We start from the raw sequence: 20111 nt of genomic DNA, 5'->3' as shown, positions 1-20111 counted from the left end.
TTGAGGTGGGAATTTTAAGGTAGAGAGTCTCGGGAGGTTTAGGGGATTTTTCCTTGTTGACTCTTTAGTTTGGGTTGGTATAGGGCATAAGGTTACTGCAGCTCTTGGGTACGGTCATGGAAATGCTTTGACATAAATGCATTGTGACCTTGTGCAGGTCATGCTGCTATGAAGGGCCTCAGTCTCCTGAAGGGATATGACAGATTGAGTTTGCTCAGCAAAGATTCCTCGAACTTGGGAGCCCACGACCAGGCTGGATAGTTACTAACCAGGACAGTCCGTTTTCCCGCCTTTTCCGCACCCAGCAGCAGTCTTCCCTTACCCCTCCCAACCTCTACCCTGCACGCAGGCGCAGATCACGGCTTCTTATTTCCTTCCACCCGCGCCCCCTCAAAGCTTCCCCTAGCAACAAGCTCGGGCTCCGCGCTAAGGCGGGGCGAGCGCATGCGCTGCAGCCCTTTCCACCACCAGTTGTCGGACAGCGCGCTGGGCTCCTCCTTCTCCAAGGCTAGCCCTGCTCCCCACCTCCTCCCACCCAGGGTCCGCGTGGCGGGGCGCGCGCGCACTCTGGCTGGGTTGCTGCCCAGCTCTCTGGCCGCATCCTTAAGGAGAGAGGGGCGGGGCTGTTTCCTTTGGGGCCCCGCCCCCTTGGCCCGGCGTCCATACAGCGCCTGCGCGCTCCCGCCCGGTCTCCATCTTGGAATTGGGAGGAAGAGGGAGAGGGAGACTGGGACGAGACCGGGGCTGTGGTGCGGAGAGGCTGAGACTGAGAAAAGGAGAGGAGGAGAGGGGGAGAGGGCACGGGGACCGCCCTTAGCTACAGTCTTTCAGCTGTCCTCGGGAAAGAGAAAGGGAAAGGGAGGGGGCCGGGGCGGGAGTGGGGGCTGTCACCCTCGGACCCCGGCGTGAGAGGGGCCGTGCGGTCGGACGTCCTCGGGGTAGGCCCCCTGTCGGTGGCCGAAGACCTGGGGCTCAGTCCCCTCGGTCCCGAATTTCCGGGCCTGACCCCACGCTTCTCAAATATCCGGGTCTCAGCCCCTGAGATTCCAGATATCCGGGACTCGGGTCCCAACCTCTCTAAACCTGGGGCTCTGTTTCACAGGATTTCAGATATCTGGGGTTCAGGACCCTGTGTGCACTAGTATCCGGGGTTCATTCCCCACGAGTTCAAATATCAGATTCGGCCTCCCCCAGTTCAAATATCTGGAGTTCAGACCCCACAGTCAGAAATCCGGGATTCAGCAACTGTCGCCCTCGAGGAGGAGGAGGACTGGACCGCGAGGTCAGATCAGGTTGTCACCCCCTCTCCTCCAGGGGAGGCTTCCCGGGCCCGCCCCTCAGGAAGGGCGAAAGCCGAGGAAGAGGTGGCAAGGGGAAAGGTCTCCTTGCCCCTCTCCCTGCTTGGCAGAGCCGCTGGAGGACCCCAGGAGGAGGCGGAGGCGCTGGGGCACCATAGTGACCCCTACCAGGTGAGACACGGGGTGCAGGGGCACGGGTCCCTGTGTCTAGCTTGAGAAGAAAGGGTACTGCTTTCTGGGAAGCTGGGCCTGGGTAGGCTCTCTCCTCAGGATGGGGAAGCCCAGCTGGGCCAGTGGTCAGCCTCTGGCTAGCCTTGCCTTCTGCCACCCTCTACCCCTTCCTCTTCCCTTCATTATGTCTGGTTGATGGGGGACCTCAGGTGACAGGGTCTCTGATGTCACGGGGGTCACACCCTAAGGTGCTTGAGCTAATCAGATGGATTTGCACCCTTCTGGTTTTCTCCCTGTTCACTTTGCCCCTCACAGCTACCCCTTCATGATTGTAACTCTCCTCTGGGGTGTTAATTCCCATGCCTCTGGTCCCCATGGTGGATCTGCTTATCTGTTTTTTAGGCATGGTCTGGCTGGGTTTCTTGTCCTTTCAAGGAAGTGTATATGTGCATTTGTGTTTAGGGGTGCTTGGCAGTATTTCCCCCAACTATTGTTACCTTCCAGCCTCTTGCTGTGATGGTATAAGTAATCTAATTTGTCAAACGATTTATCATTTACAAAGTGCTCTACATCCATTCTCTCATGTGACCTCTCCCCCTCTCATTCATCTGGTGAGGGGGCTCTTTTATTATCTTCTTCCCATTTTACAGTTGAGGCTATTGAGGCCCAGAGAGGTTGCCCAAGGTCACACAGCGGCAGAATAGGAGTGGAACCCAGGTCCTTGAACAAGTCTTGCCTGTGCTCCATACCTGTCTCTTGTCATCTGTTTTCTTCTGTGCCTAGGTTTAGCCATGGGTCCAGAAGAGAATGGATTGGGGTGAGATTTAAGAATGAGAGAGAGAAGAGCTTCCTTTTTAGGAGGCCTGTACTCAGAAGCTTTTCCTGATGGGAGGCTCTGTCCCCTGCCTTCTGCCTCATGGATTTTTCTCTCTACTGTGACCTTCGTCTTTACCCCCATCCCAGTCTTTGGCCTGGGTTCCTGAGAGGGCCATCTCTTCTGACAAAGGATAGTGGTGTCTCTTAACAGTTAAAGCCAAGCTGCCAGGGGGTAGCATGATCCCCAAAGTATTAAAGCCTTGTCGTGGCGACTCTGGAGGAAGGGAAGGAAAAATCCATATGCTGAGTGTCTGCATAGTGTTCCTAAGTACGAGATCTCATTAAAAATTTCACAACAGCTCCACACTGTAATCCGTTTTACTGAAGAGAAGACCAAGTGTAAGGAACTTGCTCAAAGCCTTGTTGCTGTATATTGCAGATGAAATGCACTGGTAGTGAAGCTTAGGGCGGACAGGCTTGGGTTCCCTCGTCTGTAGAATGGAGGTAACATTGTCCATTTTAGAATGTGGTTATGATTTAGCACAGACCTTGGTAATCACTCAAATGTTTGGTGTCTGAGGAAGAGGCCCCTTGTGATGTTTTGCTGGCATCTCATGTGACCTGGGGTTCTCAGTTGGCATTCTTGGTTGGGTGCTGGTAAAGAGGTCAAGAAGATTTCTTTGGCACGTTGTGAGCACCTGCCTTTGTGTGTGGGTGTGTGGTGGGGGTGAGGGGTGCTTGGCAGGGTTGCTGGCAGAAGAATGGAAAAAGGGGCCTGCTTTGAGCAGCCTGGGAGCTGCTTGGGGCTGGGCTGAGGGCAATCAATCAATCTCCCAGGCTATTCTGAGCCCTCTGCACCCTGGGGGCCCACCAGAGAGTCAGGCTTACTGCTTGCCCTCCAGCTTCCAGTGGGGCTGAGGAGACAAAATTAACAACACAACAGGAAACAATCTGTGACAGAATATAATTACATGCTAAATTGTTAGGTGCTTTTAAGGAGCTAGAACTCTGCCCTGGGAGTTGAGCTCTGCTGAAAAACTCCTTTGTGCCTAAATTCCAACAAGTGCTTATCCAGGAGCTTGGCCTGGAATCCCCTCAGGAGATCTTGGCTCTGATGTACTGCTGGAGTTTTCAGTACGTTTCTGGCTGGGTGCTCTAGGAGTTCTTCTCCCCAAGGGCTTGGAGTAGTCACGGGAGGCTTCCTAGAGGAGGGGGCTGAGCTTGGGGTGAGCTGTTGAGAGAGTAATGAGTACACAGGCCTGACTGGAGAGGAGAAGATCCTGTTCTCTGACCTTGGAGAAGTCCTTCCTTTCTATGTCTCAGCGATCTCATCCATGAAATGGTGATCATGATCCTGCCCTGCTTGTTTCATGGGGCTATTTTGAAAGCATAGTGGTAGAGGACCAGCTTTGGGCAAGTCACTTAACCCCTCTGAGTGCCTTTCGTCATCTGTAAAATAGGGGTAATAGTAACACCTCATAAGGTTGTGGTGAGGATTGAATGAGAGATAATGCATGTAAGGTGTTTACTATATATGCTTAATAAATGTTCTTTGTACTGCAAATGTCCTGTACCTGTGTGTGTTGTGTGTGCCATTGGACTGGACAAGAAAGAAAGGCAGCCCAGATCGCATGCCCCCAGAGTCAGACACCATTTCTATCCCTGTCCTTCCCATTCTAGATCTCCCGCTTGCCACAGTGTCCCTAGCCCTTTTTGAGAGCGAGTCTCCTGGCCCCTGTGGGCCAGTACCCACTTGTAACAATGGCCGGATTTCCACTGCCTCCGGCCTTGGCTGTTTCCTGCTCTCTTCCAGAGTGTGAGAGGTTGAGGGAGGAGGGGGCCTCAACGCCAAGGGGAACAGGAAGGTACCTGGAAATATTTGGGGCGTGGGACTTGTGGGACAGGACACTTGGGGATCTGGAGTTCTGGCTGGGAGGCAGAATCTTTTATTCTTAAGGGGAGATTTAGGGGTTGTAGGGAAATGGAACTTGTTGAGGGCTGAGGGGTTGGTGAGGATGCTGAGCTCCCAGTCTTCCTTTAGTTTTAGGGACTCCAGGGACCCACCCCTAGTGCATTCGTTGCCAGGGCAGCTTCATTTCTCTTTTTTCTTTTTTTTTTTTTGAGCTTTGATATTGTTCCTAATCTCCCCCTGCCCTTCCTTGGTAGTGCCTCCCCCTCATCGGAACTAGGGGAGGAGGGGCCCTTTCTCTCTCTGAGGGCCCCATATTTGTTCTAAGAGTCCCATCTTTTCACCAGGTCAAACCCCACTCTCAGGGCCCCCAGGGGCCACCATGCCAGCTGGGGGCCGGGCCGGGAGCCTGAAGGACCCTGATGTGGCTGAGCTCTTCTTCAAGGATGACCCGGAAAAGCTCTTCTCTGACCTCCGGGAAATTGGCCATGGCAGCTTTGGAGCTGTGTACTTTGTGAGTTGAGGCTTGGGAGGGTGAGGCAGGGACTGTCTTCCCGCTGTGGACCTCCGAACAGCCCTGTACACTATTCGACCACACCAGGCTTTCCTGCCCTCTCCTGCTGGGCCAGCAAGTCTTCCTGCTACCCAGTGCTCACTGGGGGCCTTCACTACCTTCTGGTCTGGTCCTCTAGGCCCGGGATGTCCGGAATAGTGAGGTGGTGGCCATCAAGAAGATGTCCTACAGTGGGAAGCAGTCAAATGAGGTAGGTCAGGCTTGACAGACTGGTAGGAGGCAGGGGACCCCAGGCTCAAGATGTAGGCTAAGTAAGCCTCTCCTCCCCTGACCTTCTCAGAAATGGCAGGACATCATCAAGGAGGTGCGGTTCCTACAGAAGCTCCGGCATCCCAATACCATTCAGTACCGGGGCTGTTACCTGAGGGAGCACACGGCTTGGGTGAGCTGGCCCCCTGACCCTGCCCTGATCTTTGTACTCAGTACTCAGGCCCATCCTTATCCTGGTCTAGTCTCTTAGGTGGGCCCTGTTCAGGGTGTTGTTGGGCAGATCTTGGGAAGGAGGAAATCTTTCCTAACCTCTGCCATCCTCAGACAAACTCATAAGCAGCACTGTGCGTCCAGAGGGAGAGGCTGAAGAGTGACATAGACTATTAGCAGTTGAAAGGGGACACATGGGCTGGGAGAGCTGGAGATTGAACGATGGGATTCAGATGGAGGTGGTAGTGATGTCTTGGGCTCTTTCTAAGGGAGGCCCTGACTCCAGGGACTTCCCCCCACCCTCTCGTTTTCTCAGTTGTCGTTTCTCCCTGTTATTACCCTGGGACCATTGCTTGAGTAGAGGCTAGGCAAGGAGGCCCTCTGTTTTGGATCTCTCTCCAAGGGAGATAGGCCAGGGGTGGCCAGATCTGCTGATCTCTGACCCTTGACCCTTCCATAGCTGGTGATGGAGTATTGCCTGGGCTCAGCTTCTGACCTTCTAGAAGGTAAGTGATTCTTTGGCAACAAGTGGGAGAAGGGAGAAGAGCAGAGAAGCCGTAGGGGAAGGGTTAAGGAAAGATAGTTCCAGTCCCACCCTTGGGCTCCCTCAGTTTGATGTTTTTCCCTTACTCCCTAGTGCACAAGAAGCCCCTTCAGGAGGTGGAGATTGCAGCTGTGACCCACGGGGCCCTTCAGGGCCTGGCTTATCTGCACTCCCACAACATGATCCATAGGTACAAGCAGCACTGACAATGGCTGGGAGGGGGTGCTCTTTACACCACTCCTCATTCTGCTGGGCTCCAGTCTTCTTGGAAACTTGGTGCAAAAGCCCCTGCCCAGCCTTTCTGAGATGCATGTCTTATCCTTGTGCCTTGCCTTTGGCAGGGATGTGAAGGCTGGAAACATCCTGCTGTCAGAGCCAGGCTTGGTGAAACTGGGGGACTTCGGCTCTGCATCCATCATGGCACCTGCCAACTCCTTCGTGGGCACCCCGTACTGGTGAGTGGGAGTGGTGGTGAATGGAGAGAGTTCCCGGGATGTTGGGAGCAGGAGTTGGCAGGGTCTGGGCGGGTGATTAGCCTCTCTCTCCTGACCATTCTCCCAGGATGGCTCCAGAAGTGATCCTGGCAATGGATGAGGGGCAGTACGATGGCAAGGTGGATGTCTGGTCCTTGGGCATAACCTGCATCGAGCTGGGTAAGGACATTCTCCTCTTGGCTCCATATCCTCTTTTCTCTCCACTCCTTTCTCTTTTTCTTAACTATCCCCACACCATCCCATCCTCTGAGGCCTCCAAGCATCTGTCCATTTTGAGTCTACCCTTGATCCCCAGTATAGGCAGCTGTCACATCCTGCCATTTCTTAGACCTAAAGATTTCATAGCATTCATCTTTTCCTGTTCACTACTCTAGTTGTAAATCTTTTTTGAGTGCCCACTGTGTGCCATGCACTATGCTAGTAGGTTCTGGGGGTAGAGCAGTGAATGAGGTTCTTGCCCTCTTGGAGCTTACATTCAAGTTGAGGAAATAGGCATGTTTTCTTTCAATGTAAGAAAAGCTGAATGGAGAAGATACGGGAGAAGTACAACCAAAAAACAAGGGACTTGACCTAGTTAGGGGCTGAGGAAGGTCTCCTTGTAGCAGAGATGTCTAAACAACCACAAGATAAATAATAGGTAGCTGTTGAAAGACTGTAGGGAAAAGTATTCCAGACAGAGAGCATGCCTGGGGAGCTGAGACTAGCTTCAGTTGTTTGGAATATTGCATTTGTTAACAAAGAACAGTGAGTGCTAAGGCCAGAGAGTTAGGCTCAGTGAGTTCACGAGGTCTTGAAGCCATGTTGAGGTTCTCGTTTCTGCCAGCCAATGCTATTGAAACAACTGTTTTAGTGAGATAATGTTTGTAAAGCCCCCAACACGGTGCCAGGCACAAAGTAGTTGCCCAAGAAAGAGATGTTATTAGTTACTCGTACCAACAATTTCCTGCAGTGATCTCTCCCACTGCCAGTCTCTTCTTCCTTCCAGTCTCTTTTATGTCAGAGAGATGTGCTGTTGTTTTCTCTTCTCCTCAGAGCCGTCAGTGGCTCCCCGTTGCCTTCAAGACTGAAGCCATCCCCATCCTTGCTTACACCAAGCTAAAGGCTCTGCTTCCTAAAGGCTGGCTTTCCTGTTAACAAGTTCTGAATTTTTCCTCTTAGTTACCTTTGTTTGTATTGTTTCCTGTGCCAAAGGTTGGAGATTTGGACTTGCCTTTCCCTCCATCTACACGTGTACATTTACCATTTAAGGCCATGACCAGATAGGTGATAGAAATATGTGAAGCAGGCCAGGTATAAGAAAAATCTAGAGCTGTCCATTTTATTCCTAGTTTTTGGTAGAGACATGAGTACAGGGAACTATTTCTCTACTATTGAAAAAACCCATCAATCTTTATTATAAATGGCAACTGATAAGTCAGTATCAGGGAAGCAATATGGAGGAGACTACAGCAAACCGGAGGTTGCTGTTCCCACCTGAAGAGGGCAGCTGTTGCTTAGCTCCAGCCCATTGTTACGCAGGAATGTAGACTCCATTTCACCAGATCTAATTTTTTAAGAGAAACTGGAAATTTAGGTTATTATTTCATTATTATTACAGAATTTAAAAATCACTGTTTTAGGCGAAAACCAAAAACAACACAAAGCATTTGTTTGGGCCACAAGGGGCTTCTAGCTTGTGACTTCTGATCTGAGGCCTGCGTCCAATATCCCTTTTTCCAAAATAGCTTCCCTGAATCCCCTGCGAATGTACCAGCTTGAAGTCCCACCACACACCCAGCTTCCCAGCCATTTACCTGTTTTCCTCTTGTGCCAATTAGCACTTTGAACTTGATGCTATTTGTTCAATCCCATTTAATCTTCCCTATTAGACTGGAAGTTCCTTGAGGACAGGGCCTGTCTATTGTTTTTCATCTTTCCCGTAATACTTAAGCGAGTTTTTTGCTCTGATTTGGCACCTAATAAATATTAGTTGGGTCGGCAACGGAATGTGCTTTCTTCTGCCTTCATTCGTGCTTTTGCATGTGTTATTTTCTTTGATACCTATTCCACTCATGTGCAGTGGAGAGAATGGGTGCTGCGTCTTACAGAGGAAGGAATTAATTGAGATTATGGGAATTGCTCAGGGTCATGGAGTGAGGAAGTCAGGGAGCTGGGGTATGAACCCAGGTCTTCTGATTTCCACTCCAGTCTCCTCTGCCCACCTGCCACCTCTCACCTTCTCCCCCTTGACCTTTCTCTGTAGCGGAACGGAAACCACCGCTGTTTAACATGAATGCGATGAGTGCCTTATACCACATTGCACAGAACGAGTCCCCCGTGCTCCAGTCAGGACACTGGTGAGGACTGGGATTCCTGGGCCCAGGGGTTAGGCCATAGGGGTAAGGCTGCCTGGATCACGCCCTCCCCACCCTTACCCTGCTGTGACTTCTAGGTCTGAGTACTTCCGGAATTTTGTCGACTCCTGCCTTCAGAAAATCCCTCAAGACAGACCAACCTCAGAGGTTCTTCTGAAGGTGAGGGCTCACTGGCCTAGCATTCTCCTAGAACTGTAGCTTGTTGGAGCCACAGAAACCTCTCAGTGAAATTAGTGATTTCTGATTCTTCCTCCACTGAAAACGTCATTTATGAATTCCCACCCCCATCCCAGGCCCAGTGGACTCTGTGTTTTACAAGATTTTGTCTACCAGATTGCCTTTATTTATTAAGTAATCATTTGTTTTCCTGTCTTTTATTAATCAAAGATATATATAATTGCCAGCCAGAATTTCTGGTCAGTGTGCAGTAACCAGGGTTACCACACTGATCTGATGTAATTCAAGCCAAAAGCCTGTGTAGCCTGTCATGGGTAAATGAATGTATGATTTCCCTTAGGCCTTTTTTTTTTTTAAGATGTTGAGGGTGGGAATTAATTAATTAATTAATTGATTTTTTGCTGTGTTGGGTCTTCGTTTCTGTGCTTGAGCTTTCTCTAGTTGTAGCAAGCGGGGGCCACTCTTCATCGCAGTGCGTGGGCCTCTCACTATCGCAGCCTCTCTTGTTGCGGAGCACAGGCTCCAGACGCGCAGGCTCAGTAGTCGTGGCTCACGGGCCTAGTTGCTCCGCGGCATGTGGGATCCTCCCAGACCAGGGCTCGAACCCATGTCCCCTGCATTAGCAGGCAGATTCTCAACCACTGTGCCTTGGGCATTTTTTGAGTTATCAAAAGTAGAGGGGCCCCCGTTCCCTTCAGAGATCCATAGGGGCCTAAGGACCCCTAGTTGGGAACTGACTTAGATTGTCTACCCTGACCTACTTGTTTTATAATTGTGGGATGCTTTATGAGGCCGAGAGAGGCCTCATGACGTGTCCAGGGGCACAGAGCACTTTGATAGAAGACCTGGACTAGAATCCAGATCTCCTGGCTGTTCTTGCCTGTCAGCCATGCCTGGAGGAACAAGAGACTGTCTGGGGAGTAGAGACAGGGTGGTAAAAATTAATGTGGGAGGAGGGGTTAGGACAAGGCCAGCGTCAACCTGTGGTGGGCATGGGCCCCAGGCAAGTGCCTCAGGCCAGAGGGAATGCCAAGATCCACGGGATATTGGGATGCGGGAGGTGCTTGGCGGCAGGCCTCAGTGTTCTCTTCCCCAGCACCGCTTTGTGCTCCGGGAGCGGCCACCCACAGTCATCATGGACTTAATCCAGAGGACCAAGGATGCTGTTCGGGAGCTGGACAACCTGCAGTACCGCAAAATGAAGAAGATACTGTTCCAAGAGGCGCCCAACGGTCCTGGCGCTGAGGCCCCAGAGGAGGAGGAGGTGACCCGGCTTGCCCTGCCACCCTTCTTCACCACCATGTTGTGCTTGCCTCCTAGCGGTTGCTTGGCGCCCCTCCCCACCCTTCTCCATACCCCCTGTCTCTTTGTGCTACCTCTGTATGCACATCCCTTGTCCTTCCCCTTCCCTGCCCAACAGCCTGTGTCCTGTCCACAGGAGGCAGAGCCCTACATGCACCGGGCCGGGACGCTGACCAGTCTAGAGAGTAGCCATTCAGTGCCCAGCATGTCCATCAGCGCCTCCAGCCAGAGCAGCTCAGTCAACAGCCTAGCAGATGCCTCTGACAATGAAGAGGAGGAAGAGGAGGAGGAGGAGGAGGAGGAGGAGGAAGAAGGCCCTGAAGCCCGGGAGATGGCCATGATGCAGGAGGGCGAGCACACAGTCACCTCCCACAGCTCCATCATCCACCGGCTGCCGGTATGCAGCTCACCCTGAGGAGGCCTGACAGCGGCAGGGCCAAGCCCCAGCTCTCCTCAGGAATCACCTTGGTTCCCTGCTCTCCCTCCCATGTGTGACTGCTCTTTCTCTAAGTCTGACTGGGTCTCCAGGGAACTCCCTCTGGGGCCATTGACCTCTGAGCCTTGGGCATTCCTTCCACCTTCCCTTCCTCTAGGGCTCTGACAACCTCTATGATGACCCCTACCAGCCAGAGATGACCCCAGGCCCTCTCCAGCCACCTGCAGCCCCAGCTCCCACATCCACCACCTCTTCTGCCCGCCGACGGGCCTACTGCCGCAACCGGGACCATTTTGCCACCATCCGTACTGCCTCCCTGGTAAGTGCAGCCATCCCGGATGCCCCAGACTATCTAAGTCCAGAAATGACTTTCTCTCTGTGGCATATGATTAAGTCCAGATTCCACCCTCCCTTTGTGTTGCTGTCTCTTGCCTTCTCACCTCGACCGTCTCACCTAAACCCTCCCCTCTCCCCTCCCTTCTCCCAATAGACTGTTTTGGTCACATTGCCCAGCTCGTACTCCATTTTTGTGGCTGGACTTAAATAGCATCTCCTGGCATGCCTTCCCAGTCTCCTGGCCAGCCAGGTGCTTCATATCCTGTGCTGTGGTACTCCTGAACAGCATGGTGACAGGTTTGCTGGATTCTGTGCCCCTAGAGAGCAGAGATGCTGTACAGGTATCTGCCTGTGCCAGTAATTGTCTTTCAGGCCCACACACATCCCTGCATTTAATCCTTCCAGCTCTTCTGGGAGGGTGAGGGTATGATCCCATTTGTGAGATGAAACAGCTATGACTCAGGGGCTACCTTTGGTGGTTCCCAAATTCTGTAACCAGGATCTTGGTCCTCTCTTAAAGTCACAGCGATGTTTTTCTCAGTTCATAGGAAAAGGGGTATACTTTTCCTAAAACATAGTTTCTCGTCCATACTTTTAATAAACTTTTAGATTACATTCCTGTTTAGCTGTAAGCTTTGATGGTCCCCTTGGAGGCCACTGGTTGGTCTAGTATGTTCTTGTAGCCTCTGCTTGTGGCTGGTTGTTCTTTTAGGACAACTCTTCAGACCCTGTGATGCTTGGTGCTTTGTGGTACTGTGCAGAGAGGTCTGTGATCTCCAGGGGTTTGGTCATCTGGACTAGTTTGGGGTACATTGACATAGCCCCTTGACAGTGGGATCTGAGCTCAAACTTCAGATGAGGACATCCAGGCCCAGTGTTCTTGTTATTCCAGTGTCCCATGGTCCATATTCTTGCTCCGTATCTGAGCTGTAAAGGGTCTTCAGTATTTGCTGAAGGGGAAGGAACCATCACTTACTGGTTCAGAGTGTTCTAGACACTATTACATAGGTATCAAAGTTAATCTCCCCAGCCCCCTGTGAGGAGGTGTTATTGTCCCATTTAATAGAGCTAAGGCTTAGCAGCATTAACTTGCTTGAGGTCACATGGTTAGTAAGTGGCAGAGCTGGGATCTGGCCCCAGGTCTGTCTGATTCTTTTACTCTTTTGAATTAATCTGAATTGTTCCTACTTTTATGCAAGACCCTGTGCTCAGCACCTTTTCTTGTCTCATTCAGTCTCACCAACCTCTGAAGGAGATAACTCCATGATCCAGTTGAGGCGGCAGGCTCAGAGAGGTTAAGTGTGAGGAAGATATTAAATGAGAATTAAACCCATGAGGCTAAAACTCACGTTCTTCCCCCATAGAGCACGAAGACTATGTGGTTAATAAAATGGGGGCCAGGGCTGCGCCCCACTTCTCATCCTTTCTCCCGCCCCCAGGTCAGCCGTCAGATCCAGGAGCATGAGCAGGACTCAGCCCTGCGGGAGCAGCTGAGTGGCTATAAGCGGATGCGACGACAGCACCAGAAACAGCTGCTGGCGTTGGAGTCGAGGTTGAGGGGTGAGCGTGAGGAGCACAGTGCACGGCTGCAGCGGGAGCTCGAGGCGCAGCGGGCTGGCTTTGGGGCTGAGGCCGAAAAGCTGTCAAGGCGGCACCAGGCTATCGGTGAGAAGGAGGCACGAGCTGCCCAGGCTGAGGAGCGTAAGTTCCAGCAGCACATCCTCGGGCAGCAGAAGAAGGAGCTGGCCGCCCTGCTGGAGGCACAGAAGCGAACCTACAAACTTCGGAAGGAGCAGCTGAAGGAGGTGGCATAGGGCTGCAGAAGTGGGTGGGGCTGATGGCGGGTGAGGTGGGCCCTGACCTCCTTGCTCTCCTGCTGCCCTTTCCTAGGAGCTCCAGGAGAACCCCAGCACGCCCAAGCGGGAGAAGGCTGAGTGGCTTTTGCGGCAGAAGGAGCAGCTGCAGCAGTGCCAGGCGGAGGAGGAGGCTGGACTGCTGCGGCGGCAGCGCCAGTACTTTGAGCTGCAGTGTCGTCAGTACAAGCGCAAGATGCTGCTGGCTCGTCACAGCCTGGACCAGGACCTGCTTCGAGAGGTAGGCCACCCCCTTCCTGTTCCCCTCCCAGATCCCAGGCACCTACCCTTTTCCACTTGCCTCACTTGTGGTTGTCTTTCCCCTCTGCCCTCATTCGTGTCACAGCTCGGCTTCTCTTCAACACCTCTTTCACTTCTCATGCCCACTAGACCCTGCTAGAGTTCCCAGGCCAGCTAGGAGCTTGGCTCCCTTACACCTCTCACTACACCCCTCATCTCCCCACCCTCGGCTCCCTCTGCCAAGGAGTCCTGGGGCTCTCACTTCCTTGACACTAACAAGGCTTTCTGACCAGTTTCTGGGCCCTGCCTCCCTTTTGCCTCAGGACTTGAACAAGAAACAGACACAGAAGGACTTGGAGTGTGCATTGCTGCTACGGCAGCATGAGGCCACACGGGAGCTGGAGCTACGGCAGCTCCAGGCTGTACAGCGCACACGGGCTGAGCTCACCCGCCTGCAGCACCAGACGGAGCTGGGCAACCAGCTGGAGTACAATAAGCGGCGTGAGCAAGAGTTGCGGCAGAAGCATGCAGCCCAGGTTCGCCAGCAGCCCAAGAGCCTCAAAGTACGTGCAGGCCAGCGTCCCCTGGGCCTCCCGCTCCCCATTCCTGGGGCTCTGGGACCACCTAACACAGGCACCCCTAGAGAAGAGCAGTCCTGCTCATCTGGCCAGGAGGCAGACCAAAGAATTCTGGGAGAGGAGGAGGAAGCAGTTCCAGAGAGAAGGATTCTGGGGAAGGAAGGGGCTGCCTTGGAGCCAGAGGAGCAGAGGATATTGGGGGAAGAGTCAGGAACCCCGAGTCCCAGTCCACAGAAACATAGGAGTTTGGTTGATGAGGAAGTTTGGGGGCTACCTGAGCAGGAGATAGAGGAGCTTAGAGTTCCATCCCCGGCACCCCAGGAGAGGAGCATTGTGGGCCAGGAGGCATCTGGGGAATGGAGGTTGTGGGGGAAGGAGGATGGTAGCCTCTTGGATGAGGAGTTTGAGCTTGGCTGGGTCCAAGGTCCAACACTGACCCCAGTCCCTGAGGAGGAGGAGGAAGAGGAGGAGGGTGCTCCATTTAGGACCCCGAGGGATCCTGGAGATGGCTGTCCCTCACCAGACATCCCCCCTGAACCCCCTCCAACACAGCTGAGGCCCAGCCCTACTAGCCAGCTCCCTGGACTCCTGTCCCATGGCCTCTTGGCTGGACTCTCCTTTGCAGTGGGGTCCTCCTCTGGCCTCTTGCCCCTACTACTTCTGCTGCTGCTCCCACTGCTGGCGGCCCAGGGTGGGGGTGGCCTGCAGGCAGCCCTGCTGGCCCTTGAGGTGGGGCTGGTGGGCCTGGGGGCCTCCTACCTACTGCTTTGTACAGCTCTGCACCTGCCCCCCAGTCTATTCCTACTCCTGGCTCAGGGCACCGCACTGGGGGCTGTCCTCAGTCTGAGCTGGCGCCGAGGTCTTATGGGTGTCCCTCTGGGCCTTGGGGCTGCCTGGCTCCTAGCCTGGCCAGGCTTGGCTCTACCTCTGGCAGCTGTGGCAGCTGGGGGCAAATGGGTGCGGCAGCAGGGTCCTCGGATGCGCCGGGGCATCTCTCGACTCTGGTTGCGTGCTCTGCTGCGTCTGTCGCCCATGGCCTTCAGGGCCCTACAGGGCTGTGGGGCCGTGGGGGATCGGGGCCTATTTGCACTCTACCCCAAGACCAACAAGGATGGCTTCCGCAGCCGTCTGCCTGTCCCTGGGCCCCGGCGGGGTAATCCTCGCACTGCCCGACACCCACTAGTCCTGTTGGCAAGGTTTTGGGCCCTGTGCAAGGGCTGGAACTGGCGCCTGGCACGGGCCAGCCAAGGTTTAGCCACCCGCTTGCCCCCCTGGGCCATCCACACACTGGCCAGTTGGGGCCTGCTTCGGGGTGAGCGGCCCAGCCGTATCCCCCGGCTGCTACCACGCAGCCAGCGCCGGCTAGGCCCCCCTGCCTCCCACCAACCACCACCAGAGACTCTAGCTGGGCGGAGATCCCGAACCCGCCAGTCCCGGGCCCTGCCTCCCTGGAGGTAACCAACTCTAGCTCCTCCCCAGCCCAAATCTAGAGCATTGAGCACTTTATCTCCCACTACTCAGTGAAGTTTCTCCAGTCCCAGTCCTCTCCTCCCTTTCACCACTCCTTCCTCGGTATGCTTCCCCACCTCTAGCCCTTTGGGCCTCTAGACAGGCAGCCTCCTCCACCGTGGAGTCTGGAGATTATATTTTGTGTTCTCCTGATGCTCCCCCCACACCCTAAGTTATTGCTGTTCTCCCACTGTGTGTGCTCATCCTCACCCTCATCGACTCAGGCCTGGGGCCAGGGGTGGCAGTGGGTGGGAAGAGTCATGTTTTTTTTTTTCTCTCTTTGATTTTGTTTTTCTGTCTCCCTTCCAACCTGTCCCCTTTCCCCCACCAAAAAAAGAAAAAGACAAACACAAATAAAATATCTGAGCGGAACTGTACCTTTGGCCCAGGCTGCCTCTGTCTGCTTTGTCCTGCCGCCTAGCCTCCCTGGTATGCCCCCAATCTGGACCCTTGGCCCCCAGTTCCATGACCTCTTCACCCCATCTACGTTATCTCAACCCCTTTCACTCCTCAGCCTCATCCTCTCTACCTTCATAGCTTCGTTGCACCATGACCACCACCAGTTCAGGGGTCTGGGCCCCTGTTGAGCTTCCCCAGAACTTCTTGGTCCCACAGTTCCCCTGTTTGTGGATTCCTCCCCGAGAGTCCTCAGGTTCTGGGTCCTTTTGTCCTCATTCACTGCCTTTCCTCCCAACCCACTCCCTACGTGGTTGCCTTCTGTCTGGGAGCTGAGTTTCTCTCCTGGCGTCAGGCATTACCCTAGAGGGCTGGGGGGATGGGACTGCAAACCGTCCACAGTAGGGGGTGGTGAGTTTGGGGGCCCAAACAGAGTGTGGGAGCCGCGGAAATGGGGTTGGTTGTGGGCTTGGAGTGGGAGCTGAGTACACAAGGGGCCGGGCTGGAATGTGGATATCTGGTCAGGGTGGCAGCTGCTGGCCTGTTGAACTTGTCGGGCCCTTTCTGGCCACCTCCTTTGCCCCTTTCCCTTATGTGGCCCGATATGGGGCCACCCATCTTATCCATTTCTTAGCTTGGTGCTTATCCTTCCCTCCCTCCCACCCTGAGGTGATGAACCTGGGACTTCCTCTGTCTTTTCCTCAGCTGTGTTGCTGTCTTCCATGTGTGTGTTGAGTGACTTGGTTTTCTCACTTGTGCATATTCTGTATCTGCTCACAGGCGTCTATCTCTAGGTTATATTTTCTCCCTCTTTGCATGGTCAACGCTTCTTGTGTACACTCAGTACTCTAAAGATTCTCAGTTCCCTGTCCATGAACTCTCCTGCTGTTTCTTGTGAGTTTTCCACCCAATTCTGTGAACGTGCTCTTGGAAGCTGTCTTGTTTTCTTTGCATCTCTTGCCCATTGAGAATCTTCCTGATCTCTCTCAACACAATCCCATCTCTCCATGTCTGTCTGTATACAGCTCCCCCCGCCCCCTCTGTCTAACATGTTTTCTGTTTCTCTCCCTCTTCTTGTCTCTGCTTCTGTCTCCTCTCCTCCTCTCTTTCTTCTCCCTTTCCCCTGGTTGTTCCTCCTCCTCCTCCTCCCTGCCCCCATCTCCCCTTGGTCCGTCCACTGCATAGTCTAAGGAGCTGCAGATCAAGAAGCAGTTCCAGGAGACGTGTAAGATCCAGACTCGGCAGTACAAGGCTCTGCGGGCACACTTGCTGGAGACCACGCCCAAAGCTCAGCACAAGAGCCTCCTTAAGCGGCTCAAGGAAGAACAGACCCGCAAGCTGGCAATCCTAGCTGAGCAGTATGACCAGTCCATCTCAGAGATGCTCAGCTCACAGGCGGTGAGGCCTGGGGTCCAGGGAGGGAGCATGGTGGAGGTTGGCCTTTGTATTTCCAGCTTAGCTGTGGGCACTGCAGGTGGGGAGTGTAGACAGAGATAGGCCTTTTTGTTCTTGGGAAACTCAGATATTCTTCCACTGTTGGTATTCTCTGCAATGGTTTTATTATTTCTCTTAAGTATTTTCTTAAGGTCTTGACAAAGCCAGCCTGCCTACTCCACCACGAACCACCAAGGAAAGAGTGGCTGTAATTTTTTCCTGGCCCTGAGTTAGTTTAATCTGTGAACAGGGAACAAATCAAAATGATTGTGGCCCTCAGGCCAATTTGCTCAGACTTCTGGAGGATTTTGAAGGTTGCTGTTCTAAAAGTGATCACACATCACACTGGAATAGGCCACTTTAAAATAACACTGTAAAAAGTAAAAGTGTACTTATTCATTGCTGTTCCCTCACCTAACCCACCTCTCAGAGGTAACTGTTGTTAACAGTTAATTGTATTTTAGATTTTTTCTATGCATATTTAGAAAATTATATAAAAATTTTAAACAAAAGTGGAATCATACTTTATATACTGGTCTCTTAACTTCTTTTTCCACCTTGTATTTCTTGGACATCTTTCCATGTCAGTACACATATCCCATTTTTTAAGAGCATAGAGTTTTCCATGGTATGGAGGTACCATAATTTATTTAACCCATCCCTTATTGGTGGACATTTAGGTTGTTTCCAGTATTTTGCTATTACAACGCTTCAGTGAACACCTTCGAGCACATGTGCAAGTATACCTGGGGGATAAATTCCTGGAAGTGTAATTGCTGTGTCACAGGGTATGACGACCTTTCATTTTGATAGATGTTGAGACTGGCTGCTGCTTGAAACCTGAGGGCCCAGTCCTGCTGGGGCAGGGGAGGATTGTGGGGGTAGGGGAGGAGGCCCCTAAAACTTGCTCTACCTAATCTCTAGCTGCGGCTTGATGAGACCCAGGAGGCAGAGTTCCAGGCCCTTCGGCAGCAGCTTCAACAGGAGCTGGAGCTGCTCAATGCTTACCAGAGCAAGATCAAGATCCGCACGGAGAGTCAACACGAGAGGGAGCTACGGGAGCTGGAGCAGAGAGTAGCTCTGAGGCGGGCACTGCTGGAGCAGCGGGTAAGAGGGCTGGGCTTCCAGGATTGGGTGGGGAGGGCAGCCCCCACGCCGGACCCTCTGACCTCTATTCTGGGTGCCTCAGGTGGAAGAGGAGCTGCTGGCCCTGCAGACGGGGCGCTCAGAGCGAATCCGGAGTTTGCTCGAGCGGCAGGCCCGTGAGATCGAGGCTTTCGATGCTGAGAGCATGAGGCTGGGCTTCTCCAGTATGGCTCTGGGGGGCATCCCAGCTGAGGCTGCTGCTCAGGGCTATCCTGCTCCACCCCCTGCCCCCGCCTGGCCCTCCCGTCCTGTTCCCCGTTCAGGGGCGCACTGGAGCCATGGCCCTCCTCCACCAGGCATGCCCCCCCCAGCCTGGCGTCAGCCCTCTCTCCTGGCTCCCCCAGGTCCCCCAAGCTGGCTGGGGCCCCCAGCACAGAGTGGGACACCCCGTGGTGGAGCGCTGCTGCTGCTAAGAAACAGCCCCCAGCCTCTGCGACGAGCAGCCTCGGGGGGCAGTGGCAGTGACAGTGTGGGCCCACCTGCTGCTGCAGTGCCTGGGCCTCTGAGCCGCAGCACCAGTGTCGCTTCCCACATCCTCAATGGTTCCTCCCACTTCTATTCCTGAAGTACAAGGTGGATAAGCCGATGAATGAGGCAGGGGTGGGTGGAGCCTGATCCTGGAGGGCTGTAAGCCTGAGGTCCACCCAAGGGTGGGGGACAGGAAGTTGGCTCCAGCTCCCCTCAGACCTCATCTCATGAGCTTCTTGGGCTGGCCAGTGGCCCAAGGCCAGCTTGGGCATAGGTGCCTCAAGGCTGACCAGAGCCCCTGCCTCCCCACCATGGTGCCAGGGTTTCTCTCCATCACGGCCTCGGGAAAGGAGGGAGATATGCGTGTCAAATATTCATCTAGTCCCCTGGGGGAGGGGAAGGGTGGGTCTAGATATATTATATAAAGAGAACTATACTACCCCCTGGAATGGGGCCATGGACTTGGGGACGCCAGGCCCCCCAGACCTGGGATGTGACAGAGCATGTCTGGGGCCTGGGGTGGGGAGAACGGGAGGAAAAGGTCTTCCTGAAAGAAAGATCAGGATGGGGTCTTGGTGTCAGGATGCCTGGGTCTCTCCATTCCCCTGTTGCTGTCTGACGTCCTGTGCCGTCTTGTCCTTTATCCTTTTTTTTTTTTTTTTTTAAATTGAGATTTGAGCCGGGGCAGGGGAACAAAATAAGAACCTTAGAAGGGGCTGCTCCCAGGCCTGGGGGCAGTCATGAGAGCCCCTCCCAGCTACAGGGCTGGCACAGAGCCCCATGGCAAGCTTTTAATAAACTGTTGGTTATTCTAACAGATCCCAGGACTCACCTTTTCTGTCTAAGGTGTACACTAAGGAATGTTCAGTGGCAGGTGATAGTGTTACTTGTATTTAAAAAGAGAACTCACTGGGCTGTGTAACTAAAAATTTCAGTGCCTTTACTGACTTTGGACATGACTGAATCCAGAGCTTCAAAGGAAGTCATCAATCTCTGGACCTCTGCTTCCCTTTGCTTTGGCTTCAGATTTTCAGAAGGTTCACCTTACCCACAGGCCCCTGGCAGCTCCAACCTTAAAACCTCCCAACAACCTCAACAGCAAGAATTCCAGCAGTCTTGAAGTGACTTCATTGGTTTGATCTGTAGCCAGAGGCCTGGGGTGCTCTGATTGGTCAGGTTTAGACCCTGTACCCACCGCTTTAAGGCTGAAAGAGTCGGCCTGTGGACTAAGTGGCTGTTTCCAGAAAGGGCAAGAAAGACATAAACAACAGCTGTTCCCAAGACCTTTCATTTTGTGTTTCACATTCTTCTTAAGGCCAGTTATTCAGATTTTTCTCCCAACTAAGCTTTAGGTTATCAGACAACTAAAAGCAGGGTGGTCAGGGACCTCCCTGGCAGTCCTGTGATCAAGACTCCCTGCTTCCACTGCAGCGGGCATGGGTTTGATCTCTGGTTGGGGAACTAAGATCCCACATGCCACACAGCGTGGCCTAAGTAAATAAATAAAAGCAGGGTGGTCAAGAGGGGCCCACTGGTCAGACTGGAGAAAGGAGCCACACTCTTTTTGAATCAAGCCTGGTGGCAGACTGGATGGCAGGGTCAAGAGGCTGGGACTTTCGAGAATTGGGGAAATTAAAGGGAACCAGATCAGGGGGA

The 20111-nt window shown here is 53.3% G+C and overlaps 2 protein-coding genes across 4 annotated transcripts; both read left to right on the top strand.

Annotated features, from left to right (window-relative positions):
* The first annotated feature begins 444 nt into the window (after positions 1-444).
* On the top strand, positions 445-1456 carry LOC131741616 (uncharacterized). The gene is given in 5 exon segments (XM_067013705.1): positions 445-507; positions 777-1037; positions 1039-1116; positions 1119-1188; positions 1191-1456. Coding segments are annotated over 5 exon segments (738 nt in total).
* Positions 691-19423, top strand: TAOK2 (TAO kinase 2). 3 transcript variants are annotated; one of them, XM_067012051.1, is made up of 19 exons: positions 691-1469; positions 4542-4708; positions 4887-4958; positions 5049-5150; positions 5649-5694; positions 5826-5922; positions 6074-6187; positions 6294-6385; positions 8469-8562; positions 8658-8739; positions 9854-10021; positions 10196-10456; positions 10653-10814; positions 12271-12636; positions 12722-12925; positions 13248-13487; positions 16593-16805; positions 17766-17948; positions 19391-19423. In XM_067012051.1, exons 2-19 carry the CDS (start codon positions 4577-4579, stop codon positions 19400-19402), a joined length of 2640 nt encoding a protein of 879 aa, XP_066868152.1. In that variant the 5' UTR covers positions 691-1469; positions 4542-4576; the 3' UTR covers positions 19403-19423. The 3 variants fall into 3 exon arrangements, with proteins under 3 accessions (XP_066868152.1, XP_058892827.1, XP_058892826.1); XM_059036844.2 differs by lacking the exon at positions 19391-19423 and adding an exon at positions 18031-19274; XM_059036843.2 differs by lacking the exons at positions 16593-16805; positions 17766-17948; positions 19391-19423 and having other exon boundaries at positions 13248-15394.
* The last annotated feature ends 688 nt before the right edge of the window (positions 19424-20111 follow it).

Source organism: Kogia breviceps, chromosome 14, assembly GCF_026419965.1.
Source record: "Kogia breviceps isolate mKogBre1 chromosome 14, mKogBre1 haplotype 1, whole genome shotgun sequence".
Taxonomy (NCBI): Eukaryota; Metazoa; Chordata; class Mammalia; order Artiodactyla; family Physeteridae; genus Kogia; species Kogia breviceps.
Note: the sequence above shows the minus strand (reverse complement) of the source record. Positions and strands in the feature narration are given on the sequence as shown.

Bases quoted from the DNA above. Each gene is read 5' to 3' on its own strand.
- TAOK2 (XM_059036843.2), top strand. From the start codon at position 4,577: ATGCCAGCTGGGGGCCGGGCCGGGAGCCTGAAGGACCCTGATGTGGCT. The intron at 5,695-5,825 runs GTAAGTGATTCT...CTTACTCCCTAG, and splicing joins AGCTTCTGACCTTCTAGAAG to TGCACAAGAAGCCCCTTCAG. The intron at 10,022-10,195 runs GTGACCCGGCTT...TCCTGTCCACAG, and splicing joins AGGCCCCAGAGGAGGAGGAG to GAGGCAGAGCCCTACATGCA.